At 38.6% G+C, this 11955-nt stretch overlaps 2 protein-coding genes across 2 annotated transcripts in view; both read left to right on the forward strand.

Moving 5' to 3' along the window:
* LOC109828028 (homeobox protein LUMINIDEPENDENS) overlaps nt 1-7202 on the forward strand; it is a 12342-nt gene extending 5140 nt beyond the window's left edge. The window contains exons 8-14 of the mRNA XM_020395062.1: nt 348-462; nt 552-603; nt 692-732; nt 2388-2476; nt 3600-4001; nt 5793-6307; nt 6390-7202. Of these exons, the coding sequence (XP_020250651.1) occupies nt 348-462; nt 552-603; nt 692-732; nt 2388-2476; nt 3600-4001; nt 5793-6307; nt 6390-7034 (1859 nt within the window). The 3' untranslated portion in view covers nt 7035-7202. The remainder of the gene's footprint in view (nt 1-347; nt 463-551; nt 604-691; nt 733-2387; nt 2477-3599; nt 4002-5792; nt 6308-6389) is intronic.
* A 1048-nt stretch (nt 7203-8250) lies between these two features.
* LOC109828030 (psbP domain-containing protein 7, chloroplastic) lies at nt 8251-11189 on the forward strand. Its single transcript, XM_020395065.1, has 3 exons — nt 8251-8533; nt 9869-10085; nt 10671-11189. Exons 1-3 carry the CDS (start codon nt 8299-8301, stop codon nt 10984-10986), a joined length of 768 nt encoding a protein of 255 aa, XP_020250654.1. The 5' UTR covers nt 8251-8298; the 3' UTR covers nt 10987-11189.
* The last annotated feature ends 766 nt before the right edge of the window (nt 11190-11955 follow it).

The following is an 11955-nucleotide window of genomic DNA, read 5'->3' on the forward strand; positions in this document are numbered from 1 at the left end:
CAATATCAAATTTCTTAATCTTTTTTGACGATTTGCCAGATAGTCATAATATTGCAGATAATTTTGATCCTGAAACAATTGGGGAACAAATTGCTTCAATCTTTTTGTTGAGTGCCATCCATAAATAAATCGTAACAGTTTTCTAGGGAAGCGTTGTCCTCTATTTTGTCTGCTGTGTTAATGAAATACTCTGAAGAAACAGTTTTTGTCCCTTCCTTCCATCCAATCAACCTGCAGTTTAGGTATTGGCTGTAAACAGATAATCTCTAACTAAAATTTAACTTCTACTTGAATCATTGTTTCTCATTATACATTTCTTGAACTCATTTAACTGATGTGAAGATCAGACATTTCAAACAGGGCAAAAGTCCTGCTGTCAAGATGGAGCAAAATGTTTGTGAGAACTCAGCGAAATAGGAATTCTCTCAAGAATGGCCAAAGGAAGATGAATCAAAAACAAAGGCATGAAATTGTCTCCCAATATGCTTTCTGCCGTTCATTTTTCTTCTATTTATTATCACAGGAATTGATTCTTTATTTTTCAATCATAGGCCCAATGGGATAGTTGATGATGTGTCATGGGAATCAAAACTTGATATTCCTGTAAGTGTTTATGAAATCTAAGGGCTTTGAAAGTTTGTACCCCAGAATTTACTTTTAACTCTTTCTCCTTTCTTCTTACCCTTTACAGGAGGATATTCTTGCGCTCGCACAAAGTGCTGAAGATAGCAGGTATTTGTCTCCTTCATTAGCACTAATCACAGGAGTGAGCTGGCGCCTCTTACCACTAATTATCTTAGTTGAGACCCAGTTTAGGCTACTAACTATAGAAAAACAAGATCTCTTTGAGGTAATCTACTCCTCAATACTTATAGGAGGATCCTAAGATTCAATATTCATGCCACAGTGAACTATTATAGTATAAACAGTGCCGCATCCGTTAACAATTACTGTAGCGCTTACAAAAACATTGTTGCGTGTGAAAGTTACTGTAGCAGAAAAAAAAAGAGGCCTCACTAGTTGTATGAAAGCCAACATGCCTTGGTTGGGCCCACTCAAATTCCTGATTGCACGCAGAGCCCAAGGTACAGAGTGGAACTGGAAACAGGAAATCAAATTATCCAATATTTTTGGGCTAATTCTCAGTAAAATCTTCAAGTTATGATGCGAAGAAGTTTTCCACCACCGCTATTTAATTTGAACAACTGTATAAAAAGTGATATGCACTAAATAATATACAGTGTAGCTTTGTGGATGAGAAAGGGTGAGATCCAGTTACCTTACTGGCTTGGTAATTGCCTAACAGTCTGGTCTATGTTCTTCAGGAGGCTTTCTGAAAGTGTGGGTGTGGGTGTGGGTGTGGGGGGAGTTGTAGAAGAATTAGTTTGAAAATAAAATTTTAACTGAGGAAATTCTCAGTCTCGCGAAGAAATGGAAGGTTTGGAATTGAGAAAATATTAAAAATACGGTTTTATGATTCTAACTCTCAAAAACAATTTTATCTTTTTTGTGTCAGTTTCCCACCTAGTGTGGTCAACTACAGCCCTTGGCCAGTTTTCTTCATCCAAAGCAATTAACTTCCCATAAATTTCAAATTATGTCGGTTGTAGAAGAATTAGTTTGAAAATAAAATTTTAACTGAGGAAATTCTCAGTCTCGCGAAGAAATGGAAGGTTTGGAATTGAGAAAATATTAAAAATACGGTTTTATGATTCTAACTCTCAAAAACAATTTTATCTTTTTTGTGTCAGTTTCCCACCTAGTGTGGTCAACTACAGCCCTTGGCCAGTTTTCTTCATCCAAAGCAATTAACTTCCCATAAATTTCAAATTATGTCGGTTGTAGAAGAATTAGTTTGAAAATAAAATTTTAACTGAGGAAATTCTCAGTCTCGCGAAGAAATGGAAGGTTTGGAATTGAGAAAATATTAAAAATACGGTTTTATGATTCTAACTCTCGAAAACAATTTTATCTTTTTTGTGTCAGTTTCCCACCTAGTGTGGTCAACTACAGCCCTTGGCCAGTTTTCAACTACAGCCCTTGGCCAGTTTTCTTCATCCAAAGCAATTAACTTCTCATAAATTTCAAATTATGTCGGTTGTAGAAGAATTAGTTTGAAAATAAAATTTTAACTGAGGAAATTCTCAGTCTCGCGAAGAAATGGATGAGTTTCTCCTGGGGGGAAAATCTACTTTTGCTGTTGAGCTTGCCCATTCACCACCTTTCAAGAAAACCAGCCTACAGCGCTTTTCCCCCCCATCTATGGACCCATATATTACTGAATATATTGCTATTAACCGTTGGGCAGTCAGCTTTCTCATCAGGGTCATTCATCATCATGTATGAATCAAGTCATGGAATGATCAAAGTTCACCTTTTTTGTTCAGGGAAACTGAGCCTAAAAAGGCACTGAAGCTGCTTACAGATTCAAGTGATGGATCAACTAGAAAGCATGGCCTGAGTGTCTCTGCTACAAGTATCCTTCTGCTAAATTTAAAGGTTTTCCTTCAGCATTGTGGGCATGTATCTCTTTTATATGACATATTGGACTTTATCATATCATTGTCTGGAAGAACAAAGGCAACTTTTAAGTTGACTGTTACCAGTCTGCGCTTGAAGTCAGGTGGTCAACAACTTGCTTTTAGATTTAGCAGCTGCCTAATTTCCTCATGGTTGGATGGTAATATTTACCTGATGATTTGCATTTAGGCTTTGTTTGCATAGGGGAATTATGGGGGAAAAGCAGGCTAGAAGCCAGATTAAGTAACTGAAGGTTCTATTTTGCCTACGCCCTTTTGAAGGGGAATAGTAGACTGACATGAGGAACACGGAGGAAACTATCTCCCTCTCACATACGCTCTTCTAGTATTTTCGGCCCGGAAAATACTAGACTTTCACGTACTTCCTTGAAATCAAACGCACCTCAAAGATAACATACATCACTTGAAAAGAACCTGTGTTGTTTTTTTTAAAGATAGTACAGGACTGTATAAACGAAAATAGAAGAGTATTTTTGGCTCAAATCAATTTAGTTTTCAAGAAATGATTCAAGAAAACTGAGATGAGTTTATTTTTTTAGGACATAAATATGTTAGCATATCCCTTGCAAAAGATCCCACTACCTATACGGTGGTGAGCAATCAAAGATAAAGGGTAAAAATTGTTGAAGAATAGGGTATGATTTTGTCGATACCAATAGTTTACAGTTAAGCAGTAATTAGCCTTCAAATTTTCTCGTAATGTAAAGTTTTTTCGGATACATATCTGATGATAAAAAAAAACAGCTCTTTTTTGATGGTTTGAAGTTGGCGAGAAATCTTGGTATGCTGAAAATAGGCCCCAAAAATTGAACAATGACCAACCAACGAGTCAGTTAGCAATTACACTGTATCACATTCCATATATTCCCGCCAATTCTTTTCTACTTGGAAAAAGGTCATGTAGCCATTGCTCATGTAGCACTTGCTATTCAAATTCTCAGCCAAGCAATTATTATTCAAGTATCACTTATGTAGTGGCAACCAAAGCTTGGTCTTGAACAATATTTGTGCAGTTCATACTTTATACAGAATATACATTTTCCTTAGCATATGCTACAGAAAACAAAGAACGTAGGAAAGTTCAGCTGGTTGAGCCTGATAACAAAGCAGGAAGAAGTGGGCCAGCAACAAGAGCAGTGCCTTCAAACAATAGCCGTCCGATGTCGACTGATGACATCCAGAAGGCAAAGATGCGAGCAAGCTTCATGCAAGAAAAATATGGGAAAAGCAATAGTCCTCCAGCCACTGAGACTACTCCGCCGAAAACCGAAGATCATAAAGCCCCTTCTGAGAACAAAACGCCTCAGCTTCCTCAGCTGAGGAAAAATGAAGTCAAAAAACCTCCAGTGCTGGCGTCAAAAAATTCATCACATAAATCAGAGAATATTAGAAATTTGACACCTCAGGAACAGATGTTGGAGAAAATTAAGAAGAATCAGATCCAATGGCGTATGCCTCCAGGTACTTCAATGTTATTTTTTGTTCGTATCTTTGATTTGTTATTTGTTGAATGTTTTGAATATAGGAACAAAGGTGGAATTTGTCCTAGAGTGCAAACAAAGTTTTACACTGCTCGTATCGATGGGCACTTTGCGAAGAATACAAATTACTTGGTTTATGACATTGTTTCTTTTTGGCAGAATTTTTATATCGTTCTTGGCTGTGAAACTAATTATGAGCAATTTCTCTGCTTTGCTATGGTTCGAGAAGCTCATGAAGGGATGTGATAACAGCATAACACTAACATAGTATATATTGAATCTATTATGAACCAGTATATAAGTATACGTTGCATCGATTAACAATTCATATAAGTGGTTTAAAATGCACCAAGACTCGAATGTAACATATCAGGAGTACCCCGCTTGTACTGAAGGTTCTGAGGACTTCAAACATTTTTAATGGAGGTTGACCGAGCTTGAAGCTCCCTTATATCTTCTAGTCCTTCTAGTAACGTAGCAAGCAAAATAATTCGTCTGTTCTTGTAACTGAACATAGCCAAAACAGATGCTAATTAAATTCTAACAAAACTGCGCCACGGTTATCTTAGAACTCTGATCAACATCAACCTCCATCACTTTTCATTAGTACACAGAAGGAGAATGAGTTGCGTTCATGTTTATGGGGATAAGATATTTAATAAGATAGAGGGGAGAAATTTAAGGGGTTCAGAATGTAAGGAGGTTGACAACTGTACGTGCTTAAGGATTTGAAACAATTGCTTTGCAGATAGTTATTTTACGGAGTAATTCTTTTTTTAGTTAAAACTGTGGGATGCATCATGGGATTGATTTCATTATCGAAAGTGGAGGAGCTATATGGTGTTTTCTTTTATGTTGATCTCATGGTTTTTCGCTGAAGAAACGAGTGTTCATGTAACAAGGTGCTGTAAATAATCCATAAAGGAAGAATTGAATCGTTTCATTTTTTTTTAATTTTAAATTAAAGTGGAGTTATTCTCCAGTTTTCTACTGTTACGTTTCATGTTTCATGCTAGCTGATAACTCAAAATTGAACAACTGAATCAACATGGGTTATACGAGTAATGTAGTATTGTAAAACTGTACGATGCAAGAGAATGAATGGCCCTAGTTTTGCTTTCTCATACCTTTTAAAGGACTCATGGAGACCCAAAAAAAAAAAATTGTAGAGAATATTTCTTGAGCACTGTATAAATAAGTTCTACTTATTTCTCACTTGCAGAGTTGTATGATATCAAATATTGAAACTGATACTGGTGAAATGTGCAAAAATTTCATGTGATCCAAAATGGTGATGATACAAAGCCCCAGGAGATCATAAATATTTTATAAGTATTGGCAGAATTATCATAACTTTATGCAAACTGCACGAACATGCGTAAACTTGCTGCAGATGGAGATGGTTCACTTAATAAAGCCAATTTTGGCGGGCTTGAATGGCTTTTATCTGACACGTTGCAGTTGTATTTTCTCTCCACGTTTCCTGCAAACTTCAGGGCATCGGGCAAAAAGCTAAAGCTTTTGTCTTCTAGCCCTTCTTGTTCTGTTGATCTTGATGTCATCTCAAGCATACCACTAATCAAAATTGATGAGTGGAAACAAAGCGCAGATTTTGTTCTGCAATTAATCTCATTTTCATTGTTTTTTTTTATACGTCAGGTTTTGTGTTTTACCTTTGTTGTATATGATGCAATCGAGCTTTCTTGATCCTGACAAAAACTTTTTTTTTTCCTCCTTTGTCCCTTTTGGCTTCGACATTGTTCTGCTGCAGAGGTTACGTTAAGCTCTACATGGAGAGTAGGCGCAGGAGAGAACAGCAAAGAAGTCCAAGGCCAAACTGAAAGAAACAAGAGAGGAAAGGAGACGTTCTATCAAAATCCCCAACAAATCCCTCCCAATCCAAAAGATCCATGGGACGTCGAAATGGACTTCGACGACAGTCTCACCCCCGAAATCCCCATCGATCAGGTGCCGGATTCTGACACCATGGCTGTTGAAGACCAGCCTTCCACCTCTGCTGCTCCGGTGACGACTGGCGATGTGGACCCACAGACTGACGCTGAGCTTCTCCAAGTACTTCTCAAGAATCCAGACGTCGTATTAGCACTTACAAAAGGTGAAGGGAAGAATTTTAGTGATGAACAGTTGGTAGCGCTGCTCGATATGGTGAAGCAAGCCGGAACAGGCTCAGCCGGTCTCCTTAATGGGCATGCGGCCCGCGTGCCCGAGCCTGAACCGGAACCAGTCTCTCTTCCGTCTCCAACACCTCCTTCAGATGCCGCCAGGGTAAGAAACTGTGAAGTACCCTAATGCTTTTGACGTATAAGTTTCTCACGTCTGAGTTTTAATGTTGTTTGTTTTTATGCAGATAACCGCTTGGAGATCAGAGTTCCCATCCCATGCTACCACTTCATTTTCACAATCTCAGTTTGTTCACAGTTCTCCGACGATTCCTACCATTTTGCCGCCGACCCCATCTCCGGTGATGCCTACTGCCATTAACCAAGCTCCGGCGATGGTCACGGTCAACCCGCATACAAATTCACTGCCAACAAAGCAACCGTCGTCATTATATAAGCAACCGTCATTATATACCCATCCATATCAGCAACAAAGCCGAGCTCCTGAGACTATGATATCGTCAAACCATTACCCAGTTAACCATCCTCAATTGCCGATATATTCTCAGCCTAAAACTCCCGCCATCTATCCGGGCAACACGGGCACCAACTCAAACTACTATGCTGACCCCAACCCTAACAACTACAACGTTAATAGTCATAGTATATATCCTCCTAGGAGAAACGAATATGCGGCTAGGGGAGGATTGGGTAGTTGGAGCCCTGAGGATAGCCCGGCTGTGGTCAGAAACTCGTCACATGGACGAGATTATTATCCGGAGTTTGATCGGAGCCGAGAGTGGTCGAGGCAGAGGCAGTGGGATTCCGGCCACCGGAACCTGTACCCGGGTGGTGGTGGACGGAGCTGGCGGGATCGTGACCGAGGTCGATAATTATGTAAAATTGAAATTGTTGTTAGATTGACATAACTAAAGGGGTTTCTCTTTTGTGAAGAGAGAGAGAGAGAGAAAGAAAGAGTAGAGATGTGAATAGGTGCTAGAAGTGAGAAGGGAAGGGAAAACAATTTTGGATGGGAATCATTGAAAAGATTAACCGTGGCATCTCTAATCTCCCTGTTCATTTCATTTCTTTTCCTTTTTGTTCTTAACGGATTCAACAGAGCTCATTAAAAGTTGAGCTACAATTTTAAATGCGGAGGTTAAAAAAAATGAGGATTTTCAAATAGTGAATTAGACGTATTTTTCTTCAGTGTAAAGTCTCCTGTTTTTTGTTGAACTCAAAAAAATTTGAGACTTCGTTGTTGATATTGATAGCTCGTAGCCTCAATAGTAGACTGTTTGAACTGTAGCTCTCAATCAAGAAGAGTCAAGGGCGACGTGCTTATAAGGAGTGAGTTCGAATACCCTGTGGTTGTCTGCGAATGTAGCGTCAAGCATAACCTTCGTCAAATATAATGATACGAATTACATATTTATGAACATTAGTATTGTTACAATATTCATAAATGCCCATTAAGTACTTCCTTCCTTTTGTTACCTATTTATTGATTGCATAATGGTAGTTGTACTATAAAAATTATATTATATTCTACTAGACGCAAAAAGAGGGAATATTTTCTTGTAAATCGCAAAGAGAAACTATACATGCAGACACCGAATAAAGAACCTGTTTTTACACAGAAGAACGGAGTATGTGCAGAAGCATTATTGAAGAAGTCATCCTCTCGTAACACCAGACGATAATTATAATACCGTTAAAAATATTAGGGTAAACTTCACGAAACCCCTCTCTTTAAGAACGGCCCTACCACAACCCACCTCAAATTTTACTCACTTGGGAAGTTGAAGGGAGTTTCTTGAGATCCGAAAACCTCATGGGGATTTCGTGACAGTTTGAAAATTAAGGGGCCCATTTGAGAAATCCCAAACATGAGGGAGTTGGCTCAAATTTACTCGGAGACTTTATTTAGTGGGGACAAAAAGTTTGATCTACGCATAAGAATTCGGAATAAAACGTGAAACACGGAGAGGGGGAAAAAACGCGTGGGGGTTTATATATATTAGTTAAAAGTCCAAGCAACTTGCTTTCAAACTCAAAAGTACAATTATGCCCTTTCAACGCGCCTTATCAGATATCCCCGAGATTCTATTTCAACGCGCCTTATCACAAGTCCTGGACAGAGATAAGAGGGCGCAAATGGCGTTGCAAGCAATAGGAGCATCCTCTCCCTCTTCCGGCCTCTATCGGATTCGGATCCGCGCCTCTGCGGGCGGGAACCCACCCGGCTCTCTCGTCGCGGTTGGTGCCAATTTTGCGGGCATCACCAGCTCCCTCCTCAACTTATCGCCAGGCTTAGCTCGCGGGTTCAGGTTCGACGTCCTGTACCCGATCCAAGGCTTCACTCGCTGTTTCGACCCCAGCAATGGCTTCGGTGAGTCACGTGGTTACTTCGTTTATCGCAAAAATGAGGGTGTTAAGGGGCTGTTTGGTTACAATTTTTTTCTCTTGAAAGCCTGCTAAGGTGTAACTTTTTGGCAGCCTTTCGGTCCAAATCATCTCTAAAAAAAAAGATTTTGACTGAAAACCTGCCAAAAAATGACATTTTTAACATTTTTGACGGGTTTTCAAGAGAAACTTTCCCTTAAAAACAAGGAACCAAACAGTCCCTAATTGCACGTAGATCTCTTTTGACTGTAATGCCCCGTACTTTCTCGTTTTGACGGCCGGATAACTTCCTGCGGTGAACTTTTTTAAGGCTAAATTTCGAAAAATAAAAAAATAAAATTAAAAAAAATAGGCTTATATTTGCTTACATACATGTTGGATCGTAGTTATTTGCAAGACTATCCTTCAAATCTTGGTATTTGCAAAGCTACCCCTTAACAAATCAATTTTGGAAGAAAAAAAAATACCCCTACAGTCAAAGAAATCATTGACTCGGTGAGTGAAAAAAATTAGACTATTTTGTTGATATTTATACATCCTAGTTACAAATTAACCTATTAAAGTAGATGATTGATTGATTTAGGGGCCTTTTTTTCCAAAATTGATTATTTGAAGGGTTGTTTTGCAAATACTACGATTTGGGCGAGTTTTGCGAAGTACGCATGATTTAAGTGGTGTATGTGGAAATAACCCTAAAAAAAATAAGAGACGCACCCTAAGAATTTCAGCCGAGAGGTCCACTTGGCAACATGACGCTTAAAGGGTAGTAAGTTCTGTTGAGATACCTTGAATCCGTGGACTTCTTATGTCAGCCCATCAGTCTAGTCGCGCTACGAATAACTCAGCACAGGGGTCTTGCTGCCCGATCAGCGAGCCGGGGGTCCAAGGGGCAGCACTCCCCTGGCTGGGGGGGTCCGGGGGAAGAAGTCGCCCCCCTGGCGAGGTTTGGGGCAGCGTCCCGTAAGTCCACGGTATACATCAGGTTCTGTATTGGGTTTTATTACTTGTGCCCAAATCTGTTATTTAGCGCCTAGGGTTTTCTGGAGTGCTATATAAACTCATTCTGATGTAACATGTATTCTATCGCCTCACATATAATAAAATCGCTCTCTCTCTCTCTTTGCACGTGGATGTAGCTAACACAACGTTAGTGAACCACGTAAATCTGTGTCTTCAATTTTCACTTTTTTGTTATTTTTCTCGCTTCTGTTCCAACAAGTTCCGGAATGAAACTAAAGTGGCAGTATGTGCAAATCAACCCTAGCTCTTTAATAGAACCATAGCTCACCCGAATTTTTTTTTTCTTTTCAAAAATGTGCAGAGTTCATATATCCTGCAAACTGGGTTGGAGACCAAACGCTGTTGTATAGAGCTGTAGGCAATGCAGAGTCTCAAAGATCACTAGATCCTCCACCTTTGAACAGAAACGGATCAAGAAGTCGAGGTGCAAATGAGCCTGCAGTGGCTTTTGGACCTCCGGGCTCCAATGGTGAGCTCAATGTCAGCGTCATCGTCTCAGAAGTTCCTCGTGATTTCTCGTACGTAAATTAAATTCAACTCTTATAATTTTGTGATTTTTCTCTTTGGTGATAAAAGAGTTAGGGGGGAGGAAAAAAAAGGTTCACTCATGAAATCTGTCTGCATTAATAGAACTATAAGGGATCTATCAGCAATTAACCCTAAAAGTTTTTGTACTTCTTGGTTGGGGAAAATTCATCTGGCACAAAAATTAAGCATATTTTTTTAAAATCAAAATGTTTCAATAGGAGGGAAAAAAAAAGGCAACAGAAGAGCAAATTTATAAACCACAATTTTATACCCCAAAATTGAAGAGAACAGTGTCAATTTGGGTGTACTATAATTGAGAGTATATAGTTTAACTGAGATGAACAATGTGACGTTAGCTTTAATATTTAATAAAGTTTAAGCAGAGAGCTCTGAGTGTGGGGCACCGAAAATAAAAGATTGTGTGGAGGTACACATGATATCGGATAATTTACAAGAATATAAGTTCCGTACAAAACATCTCGAGTTCAGGTTAGGCACTTGACTAACCTGAACTGCTGAAACACAATATGGCTCTGCCCTTGTTCTTGTAATAACCATGGAAGTTTGTTACCCAGAATTGAGGCTTTTGGCGGTCCGAAGGAAGTCGGAGAATCTGTGCTGAAGAAAATCGCTGGATCAAGGAAAGGACCAGAAATTACAGCGACGCTTGTTGATGCAACTTTGAGAGAAGATACCTTGAAGAAGGTGAACTATTACAAGTTAGAGTTCAGAGTGGAGAGCCCTTCATTTCGTCGACACAATGTTGCTGTTTGTACTTCAAGAAACGGAAAGCTCTTCACTTTAAATGCTCAGGCGCCTGAATCGACTTGGGTGAAGGTCAGGAATGAGTTCTGTAAGATGGCAGATTCTTTCAATCTCACTGAAGCCTGAACATAATACTGTAACATTGTATGTTGAGTGGTTATCTACAAAATTTTCAACGACAAGAAATGCACATGAAGGGTAGAGATATGAGGCCAAAACGTTAATCAAATTACGAAATTTTGTTACTCACAATCATTTTTCCTCTCATATTCGTGGAGGCATTTATCATGAATTCTTGCAGTAATGAGGTATAGGGATTGTCCTGATAAGTTTGTTACTTGTTGTTCATTAATAGTTTTTTCTAGCGAAAGTTTCATGTATATCAGGACCAAATTTTGCAGTACAGAAATGTAAATCACAGAGCTTGTGATATTACTGGAATATGCAAAAACCATGATGAAATAGAAATAAGGTACTTCTCATAATGCAACTATAACTCTTTTCCCCTAATCAATTAGGGTGCAACTTTAATTACTTCAGAACCATACTACAACCCCTTCTGATTTATTTTCCTTCAAAGCAATGCATGCCGTAAAAAGTACGCATTCTAATTGAATAATTGCTTTTGATAAGTCTTTAGTTTTCTTGTTGAATTAGAAGTTGTAATCAATTAAAGATCCTTGATTATATAATTTGAGTATAAACTAGGGATTCTATATCTTCTTGTAAAAAAAGAAAAAAGTATGTTTTACATGTTATTATTTTCCAAACATGATTAATATTCCAATCAAAATCAAAATAGGAACCATAATGGCGGATCGGTCATGATTAATTACGATTCGAAGGAACTCTAATTACAGGGTAACCAGTTTTAGATAGAAAGTCACATAATGCAAATAAATTGGAATAAAATCTAATTGCCTTACTAGGTTATTAAGCGTAATTTTGGAATTTCTGAAAATAATCAATCCCAAACATGTCGGACAAAATTTCAAAACCTACTCTTTTTTAAAATCTTACAGATGCAGACATATTAGGTTAGCGATGAACACGTACACTAGCGGAGAGCCAAGAATAAGGTGTAATCAACTTAAG

This window comes from Asparagus officinalis, unplaced genomic scaffold (assembly GCF_001876935.1).
Source record: "Asparagus officinalis unplaced genomic scaffold, Aspof.V1 AsparagusV1_Un646, whole genome shotgun sequence".
Taxonomy (NCBI): domain Eukaryota; kingdom Viridiplantae; phylum Streptophyta; class Magnoliopsida; order Asparagales; family Asparagaceae; genus Asparagus; species Asparagus officinalis.

Coding starts and splice junctions, on each gene's coding strand:
- LOC109828030 (XM_020395065.1), top strand. CDS start 8,299: ATGGCGTTGCAAGCAATAGGAGCATCCTCTCCCTCTTCCGGCCTCTAT. Junction 8,534..9,868: donor CGACCCCAGCAATGGCTTCG/GTGAGTCACGTG, acceptor AAAAATGTGCAG/AGTTCATATATCCTGCAAAC. Junction 10,086..10,670: donor GAAGTTCCTCGTGATTTCTC/GTACGTAAATTA, acceptor TTTGTTACCCAG/AATTGAGGCTTTTGGCGGTC.